The 17006-nt window shown below is 42.0% G+C and overlaps 1 protein-coding gene across 8 annotated transcripts in view; it reads left to right on the plus strand.

The window, feature by feature from the left end:
* Positions 1–17006, plus strand: part of SEMA4G (semaphorin 4G) — a 316367-nt gene that overhangs the window by 70317 nt on the left and 229044 nt on the right. Inside the window, exon 1 of one of the 8 annotated variants that reach the window (XM_068255249.1) lies at positions 10016–10034. The exons of 6 other annotated variants lie outside the window; for them this stretch is intronic. In XM_068255249.1, the coding sequence (XP_068111350.1) occupies positions 10032–10034 (3 nt within the window). In that variant the 5' untranslated portion in view covers positions 10016–10031. Of the gene's footprint in view, positions 1–10015; positions 10035–10800; positions 10853–17006 lie in introns of those variants that run through there. One more of the 8 variants, XM_068255253.1, reaches the window with a different exon arrangement.

The following is a 17006-nucleotide window of genomic DNA, read 5'->3' on the forward strand; positions in this document are numbered from 1 at the left end:
ACCCGTCCATCTGCGGGGGCTGCACCAGCTCTTGCTGTTGCTCTATCCTGCATTGCACGTGCGCCAGTCTAATATGTAATTATGCAGCAAAGCGTGATGCCAAAGGGGAGCAAGGTGTCGGACTTAGCTGTAGTCTGATGCTGGCACAACCATCTGGGAGCCCACACGCACCCACCTATTATTTATATTATGCGGTGCAGCAGGGGGCCAGCAGTGATCAAAATGTTTGACTCAGTCCGACACTTTGATCTGATGGGGCTAATGCCGTATTGGATTAATTACAACAGCAGCACCCCTAGCGACGGCTTTTCTGCTCTTTGTCAGACTATGTCCAGTGTCGGAGTTGGAGAGAACCAACCCAATGTCGTACTAAGTACAACATTGGATTGGAAAGGGTTGAGGTTATTGGGGTATGGCTAGTATTCTTATATGTGCACATGTTAGACTAGTGTTGCTCGGCAGAATTGAGCTCTCTCCTGCTAGTCATACTGCGGTGTATGGGTTTCATACAGACGCATCGTGCTGCTACTTCCAAGTAACATGTTTCTATGGATGCTTGGTAGGTGATGATATAAGCTCTGAACTAGATAAACAGCTGCCTGAGGTTAGCACTCCACAATGGATAAACACCACAGAATATGTGGCCACCACCAATGTACAAAAACCACAGTCAGGCTATACGTAATTGCACAGGGAGGTATGCGTTAATAAAACCACATAACATAAATTAAAACAACAGTTCACATTGAGGGTCCATGCACACTGGACCTTGTTGCATGAACTCGCATATAAGGTATTGCACTAACCAAAGTGAAGTGCACCTTGAAGTGCACCTTAAAACCACTGCCACTATTGGCATATCAGGATAGATTGCCCACTCTCCATCTCCAACCAAGGTTTCGGCCTTCCGCCGTCATCGGGGAATGTTTCTATCGTTGAGGTGCACGATGGAGCGGCTTCCTGCACAAATCGTAAGGAGGGAAACTACACTCTTGGAGATTGCTATCATTTCAAGATCCAGCATGTCAAATTGAGCAACTTTGAGAAACACTTGTACGTATGTTAGATTATAGGCTGAGATGGTCTGAACAGGAGCCTGAGTTTAGTCTCTTACACTTGTACATATGTTAAATTATAGGCTGAGATGGTCTGAACAGGAGCCTGAGTTTAGTCTCTTATCTGTTTGTAGCTCTAGTGTTAGTTTGATGCCTGTTTTTTAATTTACTTTTCACAATAATGTCATATGTGCTCAGCACTCATATTTCTATGCTGCAAGTTACTGTGCTATGATTACCACAACATGGTAAGGCTGGGTTCAAACTGCTATTGAAATTGTTCAGTATATCGGATCGATAGTAAGCGGATCAGCATACCTGTAAACAGATCCCATGCTAAGCAACAGGATCTGTCCATATATGTGTGTTGTGAATGGATCAGTTCCTTCAATTCCGATGAGCTGAACTGAAGACTGTGGTAGACAACAATTGTAGACATGGAGATGGATCATCAAATGTAGTGGATGCCGACGGAATCAATCAAAGACTGAGGACAGACAGTGTCCTGTCTCACTAGGCTTTCTTCTGCCTTCTTTTGTCACCTTTTCATGTCACCTTTAGCCTTCTTCTGTCAGCTTTAGCCCTCTTCTATCATCTTCTGCCTCCATCTTTTCACTTGAGTCGCTGCTTCCGCTGGGGGCAAGAGCCTCAATTTTGATGGGAGCCCCGGCAGAAGCATACTGCTGGGGATCCTCATTGGACTGAAAGAAACCAATAAAAATCCTACCTCCTTAGGGAGGATTCTATTTGGTCCACCTGAGAGGTGGCAGAGAAACCTGAGCCGTGTGGGACAATAGTTCTAGTCTGACCTTCTGCGATGGACCCAGCATATCATTGGGTTCAGTTTCTCATCCTCTTGAGTGGTGTCTGTCTATTCAAAACGTAGAATCAAGCAATAAACCGCATTGTGCATCACTTCAGTTAGCTTTCTGTGGCTGTTATGACTTTGGGCTTGCTACAGAGAAAGGAAATGGAGACAGAATCTGTAGCCTGTCAGTTTATATACTACTGTACTACAAACAAGTCAGACGAGGATGTAACGTTTATGGTTTTGTTTTCTTTGTAATCAGAGAAGGCTTACTTAAAGTTAGAGTTACACAAGAAGATCAGACCAGCTCTGTCATCCCTCTATAGGTTCAAATAAAATATTGCTCTTATTAAATAGCTTTCAGAAAGGAACTGATGTTGTGCAATTAATTCTTCAGTACTGCCAAGTCACATAATAAGCTATTTGGCCACAGCATTGTTTATGCTGCATGGATATGATTTTATCTGCTGGTTTTCTGTGTGCATACAGAGTACGCAGGGGAGCAGAGGAGGACATGTGCAGGGACAGCCAGGAGGCCTATGCACACAGGCTGCAGATGCTGCTCTGGGGCATCACTGAGCACCATGGGGAGATGCTGTTGCCATGGCAGCCTGCATCCAGAGCATGACATCAGTGGGATTCTATATTCGGAACTTTGGCACAGCCATTACTTTTCTCCCGAGATTGCAGGCCTTTAAATTGTCATTAAAACATTATTAAAAAAAAAAAATGAACTGCAGGCTTCTGTTTTGTTCTCAAAAATGAAAAGTGCCTTGTTGCAGCATCTGAATGACTCCTCCCAGCTAATAAGATATGATTCCTTATATGTGCCTTGAGCTCCATCTGGGCATACACCTCATATGTGTTACAGCAAAATCTGTATCTGTACGTACAAGTGGCTCATGAGATACACATTAACCTGCTTTGCTGCAATGTGTGCCTTTCTTCTGTTGTCAACAGTTTCTTTCTTTTTTTTTTTTTTTTTAAGTTAATTAAATTTAGACCTAAAGATTTTTTCATAGATACTAACTAATGGACTGGCACAGTGGATGGGACACCTCACACCCTGGGACCAGGTAGGCTTCATCCCTGACAGAGAAGCCAGGGATAACACCAGTAGGACCTGAATGTAGTTCAGTCTGCCCGGTCTTGTGGCGTAACTTGTATTTATTATTATTATTATTATTATTTAGTATTTTATATAGTGCCGGCCTCTTCTACAGCGCTGTGCATAGTATATTGTCTTGTCACTTAACTGTCCCTCAAAGAGGCTCACAGTCTAATCCCTCCCATAGTAACATGTCTATGTATGTATCATGTAGTGCATATATCATAGTCTATACTCGATCCTCTCCCCTCCTCTCCTCTGGAATACTCTCCCTCAACACATCCGCCACTTATCTACACTTACTATTTTTAGGCGCAATCTGAAAACTCACCTCTTCAGACAAGCATACTCTCCTACCCAGGACACTTCGCCCACTGACCACTATTTCTACCACTCCACCCACAGCTTCCCTCACCCACTGTCCTATACCTTAAACATTTAGACTGCAAGGCCTTTTGACAAGGGCTCTCTTCCCCTTTTGTCTCACAATGCTGTGTAATGGGTGTACATACCTCCCACCCCTTGTAAAATTTGTAGTTCATTTGTTCACTGCTTTAGCTGTTACACCCTCTTGCCTTGTATCAACTGTTATGTTGTATACTTTGTATTGTTATACCCTGTGTGCTATTGTACAGCACCACGGAAGATGCTGGCGCTATATAAATCAATAATAACAATAATAATTATAGTCTAGGGTCAATTTAGGGGAAGCCAATTAACGTATCTGTATGGTTTTGGAAGCCAGGAGAAAACCCACACAGACACAAGGAGAACATACAAACTCTGTGCCAGTGCCTTGGATGGTAATTGAACCAGGGACCCAGCGCTGCAAGGCTAACCACTACTCCACCGTGCTACCCACCTTGTATTCCTCTCTCCACAGACTTGGAGAAGGCCTTTGACCTGGTAGACTGGAGCTGGTTAATGGTAGTTCTGGCGCATGTGGGACTGGGCCACAGAATGATGTCATGTGTTGGGGCCTTATACTGCGGTGTGCATCAGGGTGAACGAATTTAGAAGTTTTACAGATTTCTAACAACACTTGCCAAGAATGCCCAAATGAACTGATCATTGGCAGATTTGGTCCTGTATTTAGCCACTAGATATGCAAATGATTGCAACTTCTGCCACTGGTCCAAGCTGCAAATCATATGCAGCTTGGATCTGGCAGTCTAAGGGCCTTTTTCCACTAGCCTGCGATTTGCGATTTGCTTCTGATCGCAAATCGCAAGGTACATTAAACGAATGGAAACTGCAGCAGCATTTTCCATTAGTGCGATCCGATTGCGATGCGATTTTGGTCAAAGCGCAATCGTCGTCCTGCCGCGTTTTGTATGCGATTGAGCTGGACTATAATGAATATAGTAGCTCAATCGCAATCGCATGGTGGAAATTGCCCTAAGGGTCCTTTTACACTTAATCAGTTGCTCTCAGTTATAACTGAAAGAAAACTGATTTTCAAAGTAATGCCCATGTTTTCCTATGGCCTCTTTTACACTTAACGCATTTTAACTAAAATCTTCTTCCCAAAGCACTGCTATAGAAAAAACGTGCACCAACGCGCACTAACGCGTACTAACGCGCACTAACGCATACCAACTGATTAAGTGTAAACGGGGCCTAATGCATCCTTTCCTGCCATTTATGAGTGGCCCGGTTCAAAGCTGCCAACAATTTGTTTGCATGCAAGCTAGAGTTAGCTGGAATAACATTGCTTATCTCTAAAGCCTCATCTACACGGTACAATTTTCTTTCAGATTGGATCCATTAGATAATTTCCAACCGGTTCAATTGGATTGCGTTAGATTTTGCAATAGATTTTGGGTACTTATGAAAGCAAAATCTATTGCAAAATTGATCTGAAAAAATGTGAATGTCTACACACGATGCAATTTCTTATTAAATCTATCTAAATCTATCTAATAGATACGTCTATCTGATGGAAAATTGTACAGTGTAGATCAGGCTTAATAGTCACTTTGCTTTGTGCCACCTCCACCTGTCCACAGGAAAGCATAATCTGTCTGTAATGACTGCTTTGTATTTCTAGTCTACACAGGAAGTGCCCATCAAACTGATTCATTCTTCACATCCGCACAGACTGTACATTAATGAGATAATGGCCAAATGTGAATTTAGTGTATTGGGTTATTTAAAAGTTTGTATTTTTCCCGGGCACAAGATATACTGTAACTGAGAAATAGTCCTGGTATTGGGCTTCAGGTGCAGAAGAGCCAGATCCTACTTTTGGGCACCAAGGTGGCACACATTATTTTTTTTCTTTCCGATTCACCCAATTTGATCCAATTTTTCAGTGGATTGGACGTTTTGAAGAATTTGCTCAATGAAACATTCGCGTACTCCAAATTTGACGCAATTTCATAAACGGCGTAAATATTTAGTTGGATTGAAAAAGATTTAACTCATCAACTTTTGATATTTTTGATTTAATTGATTAGTATAAATACGTTGTTTTTTTTATATGGATTTTCGAAATGCAACATCTCTTTACATCTATATCAATTTCTCATGCCCTCGTCTTTCTCTGTTTAGCATTACAATGGCCTCTGAACACCACATTGCTACTTAAATAAATCAAGTACAATGCAGCAAGGCTACGTTTACAGTGTTGCATTACGATGCGGTATAATGGGTGCATTGTAAAGCGGCTTTCCTCACTGCAATGCACCACCTATAATGATGTTCACAGTACCATGGGGGCAGTATAATGGCGTGCTGAACCCAAACACACTACATGCAGCGCATTAACGCAAAACCTGTCAAGTGACAGTGAAGCATACTTTTCCTTGACTGTATGCTTCACTGTCTGCAACGGGTGTATAATGTGCCGCTCAATCTTCCTGATCCGTCACATTGTGTCCCTGCTGCCACAACGCAAAGGCCACTGTGAACATGGCACTACATTCTATTATAATTCTACCTGACAATCACGTGTGTGTGTGTGTATATATATATATATATATATATATATATATATATATATATATATATATATATATATATATATATATATATTTCTTTAGACATATCCACCCACTTCTTTTTTTATTACTACATTTCCATCCTTTTTGTTGTTTATACAGCAATACATACAATTTGGTATGTACTGAATAGTTACATACCATTTATTCAGGTTGAATACAATTTGACAATCTTTCACATAACATACAATTGGTCTGAATTTTCCAACAAGTCCAATCTCAGAAAATAAAAAAGGGGGAATTAAGATTAGATTTCTTGGTCAAATTTAAAAAAAATTGGGATTTTTCTGTGCAACCAAACATTTTCCTCTGACTGCAGTAAAATAGTAACGTGGGCGGCTGCCTTAAGAATACTGAGGTGACATGTAACATGATGAGATAGCCATGTGTATGTACAGTGCCAAGCATACAAATAAATATGCTGTGTCCCTTTTTTTTTTTCTTTCTTTGCCTGAAAGAGTTAAAAATTAGGTATGCAAATGACAGTTTGAGTCCAGTCAGGACCTGGTCGGACTGTGGTGTAACTGTCACTCATAAGGAATTACAGCCATAAAATACTTTCCTTGCAGAAAATGGCTTCTGAGAGCAGGAAAGAAATAAAAAAGGGTCAATAATTCATCAATTTTAGCTCTTGCATACTTCAATGAATGTGTCATTGTGCAGAGACAATGAAACAGTAAAAACGTAAAATGTAGATTCAAATATAAAATAAAACTGTGGGATGTTTTAACAACTTAAGGACCGGCTGAATTTTCAATGATCTGTGCTGCATGGGCTCTTCAGCTCTCAGCAAAGATCAGGTGGCAGGCAGGGCGATCAGACTCCCCCCCCCCCCCCCTCCCCACTAGGGGGATGTCCTGCTGGGGGGGTCGTCTGATCGCGCGAGCTAGTTTGCCTAGCGGGGGACGCTTCAAAGCCCCCCTCCGCATCGCTATTCCCCCTCCCTCTCCTTCCCTTTCTCCCCTCCTCACTATGGGCGGTACAGGACAGCGATCCGTCCTGTACCGCCTCAGATAGGCTTCAGCCCATCAGATGCCGGCGATCCCTGGCCAATCAGAGGCCGGGGATCGCCGATCTCCTTTACGTCGCTGCTGTGACAGCAGCGCCGTACGATGTAAACACTGGGGATTACTTCCCTGGGTGTTTACATTTAGCCTGCTTCACAGTCTCTTCACGGAGCCTGCCGGCCCCATCGTTCGAGCGGCCGTTTATAGAAACCCACATGCAACCAGCCGCCGCCTATCGGCGTTGGCTGGTCGTTAAGTAATTTGTAGGAGGATAGAAACAATTGTTTATCAGTTTATTTTCACCTCGTATTTGATTTAAAACTAAGATATACTTTATATATGTTTCTTAACCATCATAGAACCACAGAACATAAAACCTCTGCCAGCCAATCAGTGCCAATGTTCAATGGATTGCTGTGCATTACTACTCTTTGCTGTAGTTTGCCTTTTAACAGGAAAATCACTAAAGCAAGTGCAACATGTGTTATCCAAGTGTCACACTGATTCTAGCACTGTCTCATGTGTGAATTACTCAGTCTACCACTGTTACTTCTCTGCTGCTACATTCCATGTTTCCAGCAACACATTATACATGAGCTGTACACTGCAGCTGTGTGTGCTGCTCTTATCTAGACGGGCAGTATCAGATGAAGAATCCTAGAAAGAATCCTAACAGGTGGCTGCAGATGACATGCAATAACTTGAAATAACTTGTATAGATCAGTCAGACCATACACGCTGGAAACTCCCCCGCTTGCTACCATCTGTTTATTATGCAATTGTTGTACTTTCTAGTCTAGTGCTGTATTAGATGCTTTCTGGACTTTACTGTCTGATATCCTAGTCAGTCTGCTAGCATGCAAATGACAGGTCCATATAGACTATAGGTGTTAATTACTTGTATTTAAAGCAAACCTGAAGTGAAAATAAACTGAAGAGATAAACCATTGGCCCAATACGCAATTCACTTTTTTACCTTTACTTTTTTATTGTGTACTCTTAATCCTAAATAGGATTTTCTGGTATTCCACTGTATTAATTAGGTTTAGCTGTCTTTACATTTGACTGTTTCAGGTAGGAGGGTATATAATTTTTTATGTTTATTAGCTACTATGCAGAAAACTCTTGATACATGAAACTTCCATTTCATGTACTCAGATGAGTTTTTCTCAGCCACACACAGTTTAGTAACCCTTATTATTTATCAGTCTAGAGTTGCACTCCGGTCCTTCTGCAGCTCACTGCACATGTACTGTCATCTCAAGCCCTTGCTTCTTTAATACAGTGAGGACAAAAACATCTCAGGAATGTCACTGGTTCCTAGTGTCAGTACAGGTGACTTTCCTGGTAATGTTATTGATTCTTTTGTACAGGCTACAACTGCAGCAATGTCTCTGGTTCCTCAAAATCTCTACAAGTTAAATCTCCAAAGATGTCACTTGTTCCCTATATCAACAGATGTATTTGGTTTCCTAGCACGTTTATTGGCTACCTCTTCAGTGATGTCACTCGTTCCTACGGAGAGGGATATGGATGTTTATCTTTAAACAATACCAGTTGCCTGGCAGTCCTGCTGATCTCTTTGGCTGCAGTAGTGGCTGAATCACACACGTGAAACAAGCATGCAGCTAATCCAGTCTGACTTCAGTCAGAGCACTTGATCTGCATGCTTGTTGAGGGGCTGTGGCTAAAAGTATTAGAAACATAGGATCAGCAGGAGAGTCAGGCAACTGGTATTATTTTAAAAGGAAAAATCCATATCCTTCTCAGTTCAGGTTCCCTTTAAAGGCCACATGTTCATAGACACCACTGGATCCTATTGTATGAGCAGGCCACATCCCTAGTGATGTTAGAGCATCTACAGGTCACATTCCCAGTGATGTCATTGGATCTTATGGATTGTACAGACTGTGTCCTCATTGATGTTACTGGCTCTTGGAATCTGTATAGGCTACAGGACTGGTCCCCAGAACATGCATCCTCAGTGATATCTCAGATCACAAGTTCCTCTATAGGGTACATCAGCTGTGTCACTGGTCTGTGGCATGTTTACTGGCTGTTTCTATTCCTTTGTGTTCTCTATATACCATAGGTCATGTATAATCTTCATTCTCAGTGATGTTACTGCCCCTTCATCCCTCATCCACATCAGTCATATTAAAATATCAGCTCTCACTATGGATATCCTATGTCTGTTTTACCTGCATTGTGCAGATGTGAAGTAATTGGGCCATGCTCTGGTGCATTCAGTAATGCAACACGTGTAGTGTTGTTGATATACACAGAGCTGTAATGGTACACCGGAGAGCTCTTTGTCTCCATCAGCGGTACACTATGTACATGCTGTTATTGCAGAGATGTCTCCTGCCTGTACTGACATCAATTGACATGCCAAGTTATTCAGGAGTAATGCTTATTCCACTGCACCTCTATGGATGAATTACTAACTTGGAGAAGGCAGATAGTGTATATTCTGCATTTATCTATTTATAAAGCATTCTATGTTTTCATTCTCCAGCTTAACAACTTATTATTCATGCATCATATTGGCTTTCATAGCTAGCAGATCAGGGATACACATTAGGTGATAGTTGCCCAAACAGACCATTTACCTTTTGTAATTAGAACCACAGGGCCATTTTCGGGCGTAAGTGGGGAAAAATGGCAAGTGATATGTTTGAGGGTGCCACATTGCTGATAAGGGCACATCATTGTCTTCCCAATGCCACTATCTGCTGTAGAGGGTGGCAAGAAGAACATTAGTTTTTGCTTATGCCCCTTGCCTTTTGGATTGGAAGAAATTGACATGTTTGGTGAGCTGTTCATAGCAGATTGGCCAGCACTCATCAGCTGCATTAACTGGAGAGTTATCAGATTGAGGGAGCATTCCTACAAAATACTACCTGGAGAGGAAGAATTCAACCATACAGTGCTGTTTACAGAGCAGCTGTTGCTATGGATACATGACAATCTTCTATACCTTGCTGTGCATTTAACACCATGGATGGCCATATGTATGCAATCTGACTGAGCATTCTACCCAACATCCCCATGGTGTGAGGAGCTACCTAAATAATCTCTGCACTACACAGCTGATGAAGAATAACTTTTATACTTGCATTTCCAGTTCATCTTTAAATATCTGTGTAGTGCATGTAACGTAGTCTAGGGCTAATTTGGGGGGAGGGGGGGGGGAGGATTTTTATTCCCAAAAAAAAGTGTTTTTTTTTAATTAATTGAAAAAAATTAAAAAATTTGCAACTCTGCAAACAAATACCACCAAAAGAAAGCTCTATTAGTGAGAAGAAAGAAAAGAGGTGTGTGCAGTCATTATCACTTTGTGTCAAAATGGGCTCGCATACAAGGACGTTGCTGCTAGGAGTATTGAAGCTGATAGAACCATTTATCAGATCATCAAGAACTGAGTGATGAGAAGTGTAATTGCAGTAAAGAAGGCTTCAAGACATCCAAGTGTGTCTAGCAAGAGCTTGACAAGTCTCCTACAGAATCGTGTTACTACCAGTGATGAGCGGTCTTCACACTGACAAGTGTGAGCCCTATAGCCTCCATATTCCTATATCCATATTGCCTTCCATATTCCTCTTAGTTTTTGTTTTTTTTAAATTTTCCTTTTAAAAGTGATTTTTTTTATGACAATAGTTAAGCAGGAACCTTATACACAGATGAAAACAAGATCTGCCGCTGAGAACTAGGAAACCGTGTGACCATAGCTGGGCTTTAATACTGAATACATCAAAACTCCATTGGGGGGAGTGGAATCCCCACTGTAATGGCATTAACAGGCGGGGTGACCTAGAAAATGAAGCACAGAGATCTCACCACCTGTATCTCTGTCACATAAAGAGCCATAGGTACTTTTCAGTCTGTAATCTGTTCTTACAATTAGATCTTATTTTATGGGCTTAGTAATAGGTTTTATTACAATGTAAAGCTGTACTGAGAAAACAGATGCTAGTTTACCAACCTTCTAAAAAAGACATGACAAATAACTGTCTGCCTTGCTGATCACAGTGTATGGGGATGGGTGATTTCAGAATGCTCCATAAAGTTGTGTATGCCAAAAAAAGTTGTGTATTTACTGAGCAAAAATGGGCAGAGATACACATTGGAATAAAAGAAGGAAAACCAAGAGAAATGCATCCTGTATGTATTGAGAGGGTTTAGCCTGTCTGATTTCCCCCTCATATGTGACTATCCACAAGTGTAATAAGATCTCTCAGCTTTGTCAGATTCTGAATCTTGGCCTGGTCGGCAGAGCAGCTAATTTGTAAACACAGGACGATAACCCTATGTCTGCTTCCATGAAAGCAGGAAGTAGACACACTGTAGTTACATAGTTATTTGGGTTGAAATAAGCCATGTGAGTTCTACCTGATCAACCAGAAAAGACATACTTCTACGAGTCCAACCAGATTTAATATTCAAGTTTTTATTGCATGATTTATATCAGCTGTAACAATTAAAATGTTTTATTGAAAGGACCACTATTGCAAAAAACTGTACAATTTAAAATACATGTATACACATACAAATAAGAAGTATATTTCTTCCAGTGTAAAATGAGCCATAAATTACTTTTGTCCTATATTGCTGTCACTTACAGTAGTTAGTATAAATCTGACAGAACCGACAGGTTTTAGACTAGTTCATCTCTTCACAGGGGATTCTCAGTATTTCATTTATTCTTAACAAAAGCACTCCCTGGAAAGGATCTATAAAAAGATGCAGGCCGCTCCACCAACCTGTTTGCACACTATTCTGACAGTTGGACTTGGCAAATGCCATTCACTAAATTCTTTTGAAAATAAAGAAAACCCTGAGAATCCCCCATGAGGAGATGGGCTAGTCCAAAACCTGTCCGTTCTGTCACATTTCTACTACGTACTGTAAGTGACAGCAGCATAGGAGAAACGTAATTTATAGCTCATTTTACTCTGGGAGAAATGTACTTTTTATTTATGTGCTTTCATGTATTTTCAATTTTACAATTTTTTGCTACAGTGGTCCATTCAAGGTTATTGTGCTGTTGCTTATCTTTTAGAACAGAGATGAAGAACGGAGTTCAGTTCCGTTTTAACTGAAACTAACAGCCTTGCATTGACAGGATATTGGTCCAGAGGAGGTAGATATGATGATACGATATTATGCAGTACTTGGCAAATGACAGCTTCCACAAGAGTCTTTTCAAGCATCTCTCTTGTTTCACATCCCTGTGTTTGTGGAGACTTGCAGTTATATGAGGTGTTACTTGTATCAGTGACAGTTTGTGATGGTTATAAAGCAGGCGCTTACATGGAGATTTTTCCACGTTCTGGTATGTAAGCGTGTGATTATTGTTCCTAGAGAATTCCGGCGTCTTCTGCTTCTTGTCACGAGTGTCTTATGCCTCTAGCTGTGTACTTGGTTTCTGCAATACTGTTTGTTTATGTGTGTTTGTGTTTATACACTTGCATGACTATTAAACTGGACTTTCCAGACTCTGAACATTGGAAATTGAAATTGTCGCTGTTCTGTTTTTTTTGTTTTTCCTCTGCCATTCTTCTTACTTGAAAACATCCATATTTGCTGCTTTTATATGCAGACTGTACTTTTTAATTGACGACTTTACCGGTTAAAGAGCTGTGAATCTCTGATAAAATACAATTGCCTTACCTTCAGTACTTATATATTATTCAATACATTAGAGTAGACGAAAGAGTCCAACATAATCTGCCAAATTTGCAGCCTCATGCAGTGGCTGCCGCCCCACCTCTCTCCAATCACTTCAGAAGAACTTGTTTCCCAATTTATTTTAGCATTTGTGTTTTGTTCCCCAGCCTCTCTTCCACAGGAAGTGGAATTGCATGTTTGTCGATCAGCTCAGCCTCCCAGCTGCTGGCAACAAGCACCTGTCAGCTGCAATTCCATGCAGCCCGAATGGCAGCTATTGGTAACACTGCACGTGTCATGTATGCGGCGGCATTACCTGGTGGCCAAAAACCATCTGAGGACAGCCACTACCATGCTCACATGCAGCTTCATGGGGAGTCGCTTGTCCACCCCCTTGCCAAGCTCTAGCAAGCACCCTTTTATTTTTTGACAAATCACATTCCTGTATTTTGTTTTCTTTTTATGTTTTTGCTTTGTTATAAGTCGTTTGATATGTTCCATCTTTAGTAGTGCTGTTTATGCGTGAGTTAGTCTTTGCCTGCTCTGAATGGGTTTACACCTATGAAGAGGGAGTGGTGGCTATTGTATGTAAAATCTCTGTGCAACTGTTATGAGTAGTCTGTGTTTGAATCTGTAAATATCTTATATGCATTAGTCCTCATATCTCCTCTTTATTCAGTGCCCTGACCCATACCTGGTACAGGATAAGCAATATGTAAACAATATGTTTTTCCACTTACTGTCAATGAAAAGTATGCTTCACTGTCGCTGTTAACGCCCGTGTTTTGTGGCAACGTACTGCATGTATGCAGTGCATTATGATACCACACAATGTTATGCCACAATGGATCTGTCCCACTGTGAATGTCAGTGGTGCATTGCAGTGGGAAAAGTTGCAATACAAAGCGGCCATTACACCGCACCACTCCACTGTGAACGTAGCCTTGATCTAATACTTCAGTGAAAAGGTGGTGCTTTGTAGAACGGTACACAAATATTTTCATGTATTCGAGATTGTATGTGTATGGAAAATCTCATCCGATGCATAGGGTATGTTTTGGAGGAATCATGAAGCAGAACACAAGTGTTGCAGGAGGCAGTAATTGCCAATAGTGATGATGAGAGGAAAGATTTGACTTAAAGTGGTCTGAAACTCCGCATTTCTTCTTTGCTCTAAAAGATTCCTTACAGCTTTAAAGCTACTATTACCCAAAAAAATTGTAGTAGAACAACATTCAAACAGTTAAACACAGCACTTTGTCCTGCCATGCAAAGCCCCTTCAGCTTAGGTTCTGATCCGAAGTGGAGATAACTGTATCTTTTGTTTACATTCCTCAATTGTTACATTGTGTGTAATAACTCAAAACAAGCTCTCTGTGAAGCAGGGGCAACTCTAGCCCTATTTTAGGGGGGCCTGTGCCTCCAACATGTCTGCGGTTGCCCCTAATCTATTTATTGGGGTGCCCTGCTGTCTACCCCGGCCACCGCTGCTCAGCAGCATTTACTTAAACAGCCCAGCATTACCGCCAGCCAGGTCACAGCATCACCGCCAGCCAACCCAGCCACAGCATCGGCCACAGCATCACCGCCAGCCAGGCCACAGCAACACTGCCTGGCCTTTCAGCCCACACATCATCCCCAATCCAGACAAAAAATTGTATTGCTAGGCACATCAGCCAGTAGAAGAGAATTCAGAAGCCAGGTGAGAGGTGTCTACCATATTAAGGGGGCATTCTGCCTATTTATGTGAAATGCTGTCTATTTATGTGCCTCATGACTGCTGAATTTGTCTTGTTGGGGGCCTCATGAATTGTTGGGGGGCCTCATAATTTGTTGGGGGCCTCATGATTGCTGAATTTGTCTTGTTGGGGGCCTCATGATTGCTGAATTTATCTTGTTGGGTGCCTCATGATTGCTGAATTTGTCTTGATAGGGGCCTCACGATTGCTGAATTTGTCTTGATAGGGGCCTCACGATTGCTGAATTTGTCTTGATGGGGAGCCTCGTGATTGTTGAATTTGTCTTATTGGGGGTCACATGATTGCTAACTGCGAGGGAAAAGCTGAATCATCATCATATGAGACCATAGCATTAAACCTACTTTTTTAGCTTTTTGAAACAGAAAATAAAACTGGGAGGTTCTAAAAAAAATGAATACATTTTTCCGGAGTAGGTTGGATGAAATTGTTTATCTTCACAGTTTTATTTTCAACTTGGATTTTCCATAATGTTCATGTATGAGTTAAAATGTTTGTACAGTATTTAGTTTAAATTGCTGTTGTCACTTTGCGATAAATAAGTGACTTTTGGGTTGCAGTTTGGGCACTCAGACTCCAAAAGGTTCGCCACCCCTGTCCTAATCTAATATCCCACCATTGCTAAGTTCATGTAAATTTGTCTCCCATCAAAAAAACTCAATAAAAATTATTTGTTAAAAAATTTTTTTGTCTCCACCCGTTACCACACCCACTTTCTGGTCCATGGCCCACCCATTTTTCGGCGCGGCGCGCCAAGAGTGCCGCACAACGTAACCCTCATGTTTTTCGGCATGCTAGCTGCAGTGTGCTGAATTCTGCTGCCTATAAGTATGTACAGTATAAGCTGTTCTCTAGTGCCTGCACTGTGTGCTGATCTTCCTCCAGTGTGTACAGTATAAGGTGTTACTCTGTGCCTTTACTGATTGTAAACCAGCTGTATTGTATGCTGGTCCCTGCTACTTTCAGTATGTGCAGTATTAGCTGTAAAGCCTGGTACACACATACAATTTTTGATTAGCCAATTTTAGCTCTGTTAATCAAATTCATTTTCTGTTGGCCCACTTACTGCATGGGGTTGGTAAAATTGGTTAGTGATTGACCAATCAAAATTGTATTTGCGTATACATCTTTGATATATGCCTATACTGATTGTAAATTATCTAAATAAAGGACTTATTAATATTTCGATGGGCAGGCCCGTTATCTGTAGCTTATACCGCTGCTAAGTTCATGTACATTTGGCCACACCCACTCGGCACATGGCCATGCCCATTTTTGCCACGGCACGCGCCCCCACCTAGTGCCCACAGGTGCCCCCTGTCTCCGAGGACCCTAGGAACGCCCCTGTTGTGAACCTTTCTTTGCTTCAAGTATGCACACAGTTCACAACAGTTCACTAAAAGATTATTTTAATATATAATAAAAAGCAACTTGAATATAATGCAGTGGAAGCTTTCAGAGCAGATAAACTGTACTTTAGGAACTTGTAATTTGTAAACAGACAATAGTATTTGTGCTCAAAAGCAAATATGGTTACTATATGGGTGATAAAAAGTAGCAAAACACATTTTTACTGAATGTTATGTCAGAGTTTCAGACCACTTTAAAGGCAACATCTGGTTCAAGTGCGGTTGGAATTTATGGGGGCTGAACTCCATAATAAGGATAATCTGATTTAGGAGCAGACAGTTAATTGATTGACTGCAGGATAGTTCATCTGCAGTTTCAAAGTCGGATAATTTCTCACAAAGTTCTATCTCATCACTGCATATTCCAGCATCTCTCAAGCTAGAATTTGCATATTTAGACAAATTCACCTGCTCATCGCTAGAGTTGGGCCGAACCTCCGATTTTCGGTTCGCGAACCCTGTTCGCGAACCTCCGCGAAAGGTTCGGTTCGCGAAAAAGTTCGCGAACCGCAATAGACTTCAATGGGGAGGCGAACTTTCAAAGTTTTAAAAAATTCTATACACTGCAAAAATGATAGAAAACATGTTTCAAAAGCTCTAATGCCTGGAGTCACACCTAATTGAGTGAAATACACTTCACTGCTCGAGGACCCACCCTCCCTCCCTCCTCCAAGCAAGGTCCTTTATACCATTTGCCTACCTACACTAATTAGTTATGGAACAGCTGCTACACACTCTGCTAGGGAGTTTTTACTCTCCCTCCTCCCACCTCCCTCCTCCCACCTCCCTCCTCCCACCTCCCTCCTCCCTCCTCCCACCTCCCTCCTCCCTCCTCCCACCTCCCTCCTCCCTCCTCCCACCTCCCCCCTCCCTCCTCCCACCTCCCCCCTCCCTCCTCCCACCTCCCCCCACCTCCCACCTCCCACCTCCCTCCTCCCTCCACCTCCCACCTCCCACCTCCCTCCTCCCTCCTCCCTCCTCCCTCCTCCCTCCTCCCTCCTCCCACCTCCCTCCTCCCACCTCCCACCTCCCACCTCCCACCTCCCTCCAACCCTTCAACCCTTCAACCCTTCAACCCTTCAACCTATTCCCTCCTCCCTCCGGGAGGAGGGTGTCTTCTGGCAGGGAATTATACTTTTTTAAAAGCCAGTATATATCATACCATAGCTGGGAATCGAACCCAGATCACA

The sequence above is a fragment of the Hyperolius riggenbachi genome, chromosome 10 (assembly GCF_040937935.1).
Source record: "Hyperolius riggenbachi isolate aHypRig1 chromosome 10, aHypRig1.pri, whole genome shotgun sequence".
Lineage (NCBI taxonomy): Eukaryota > Metazoa > Chordata > Amphibia > Anura > Hyperoliidae > Hyperolius > Hyperolius riggenbachi.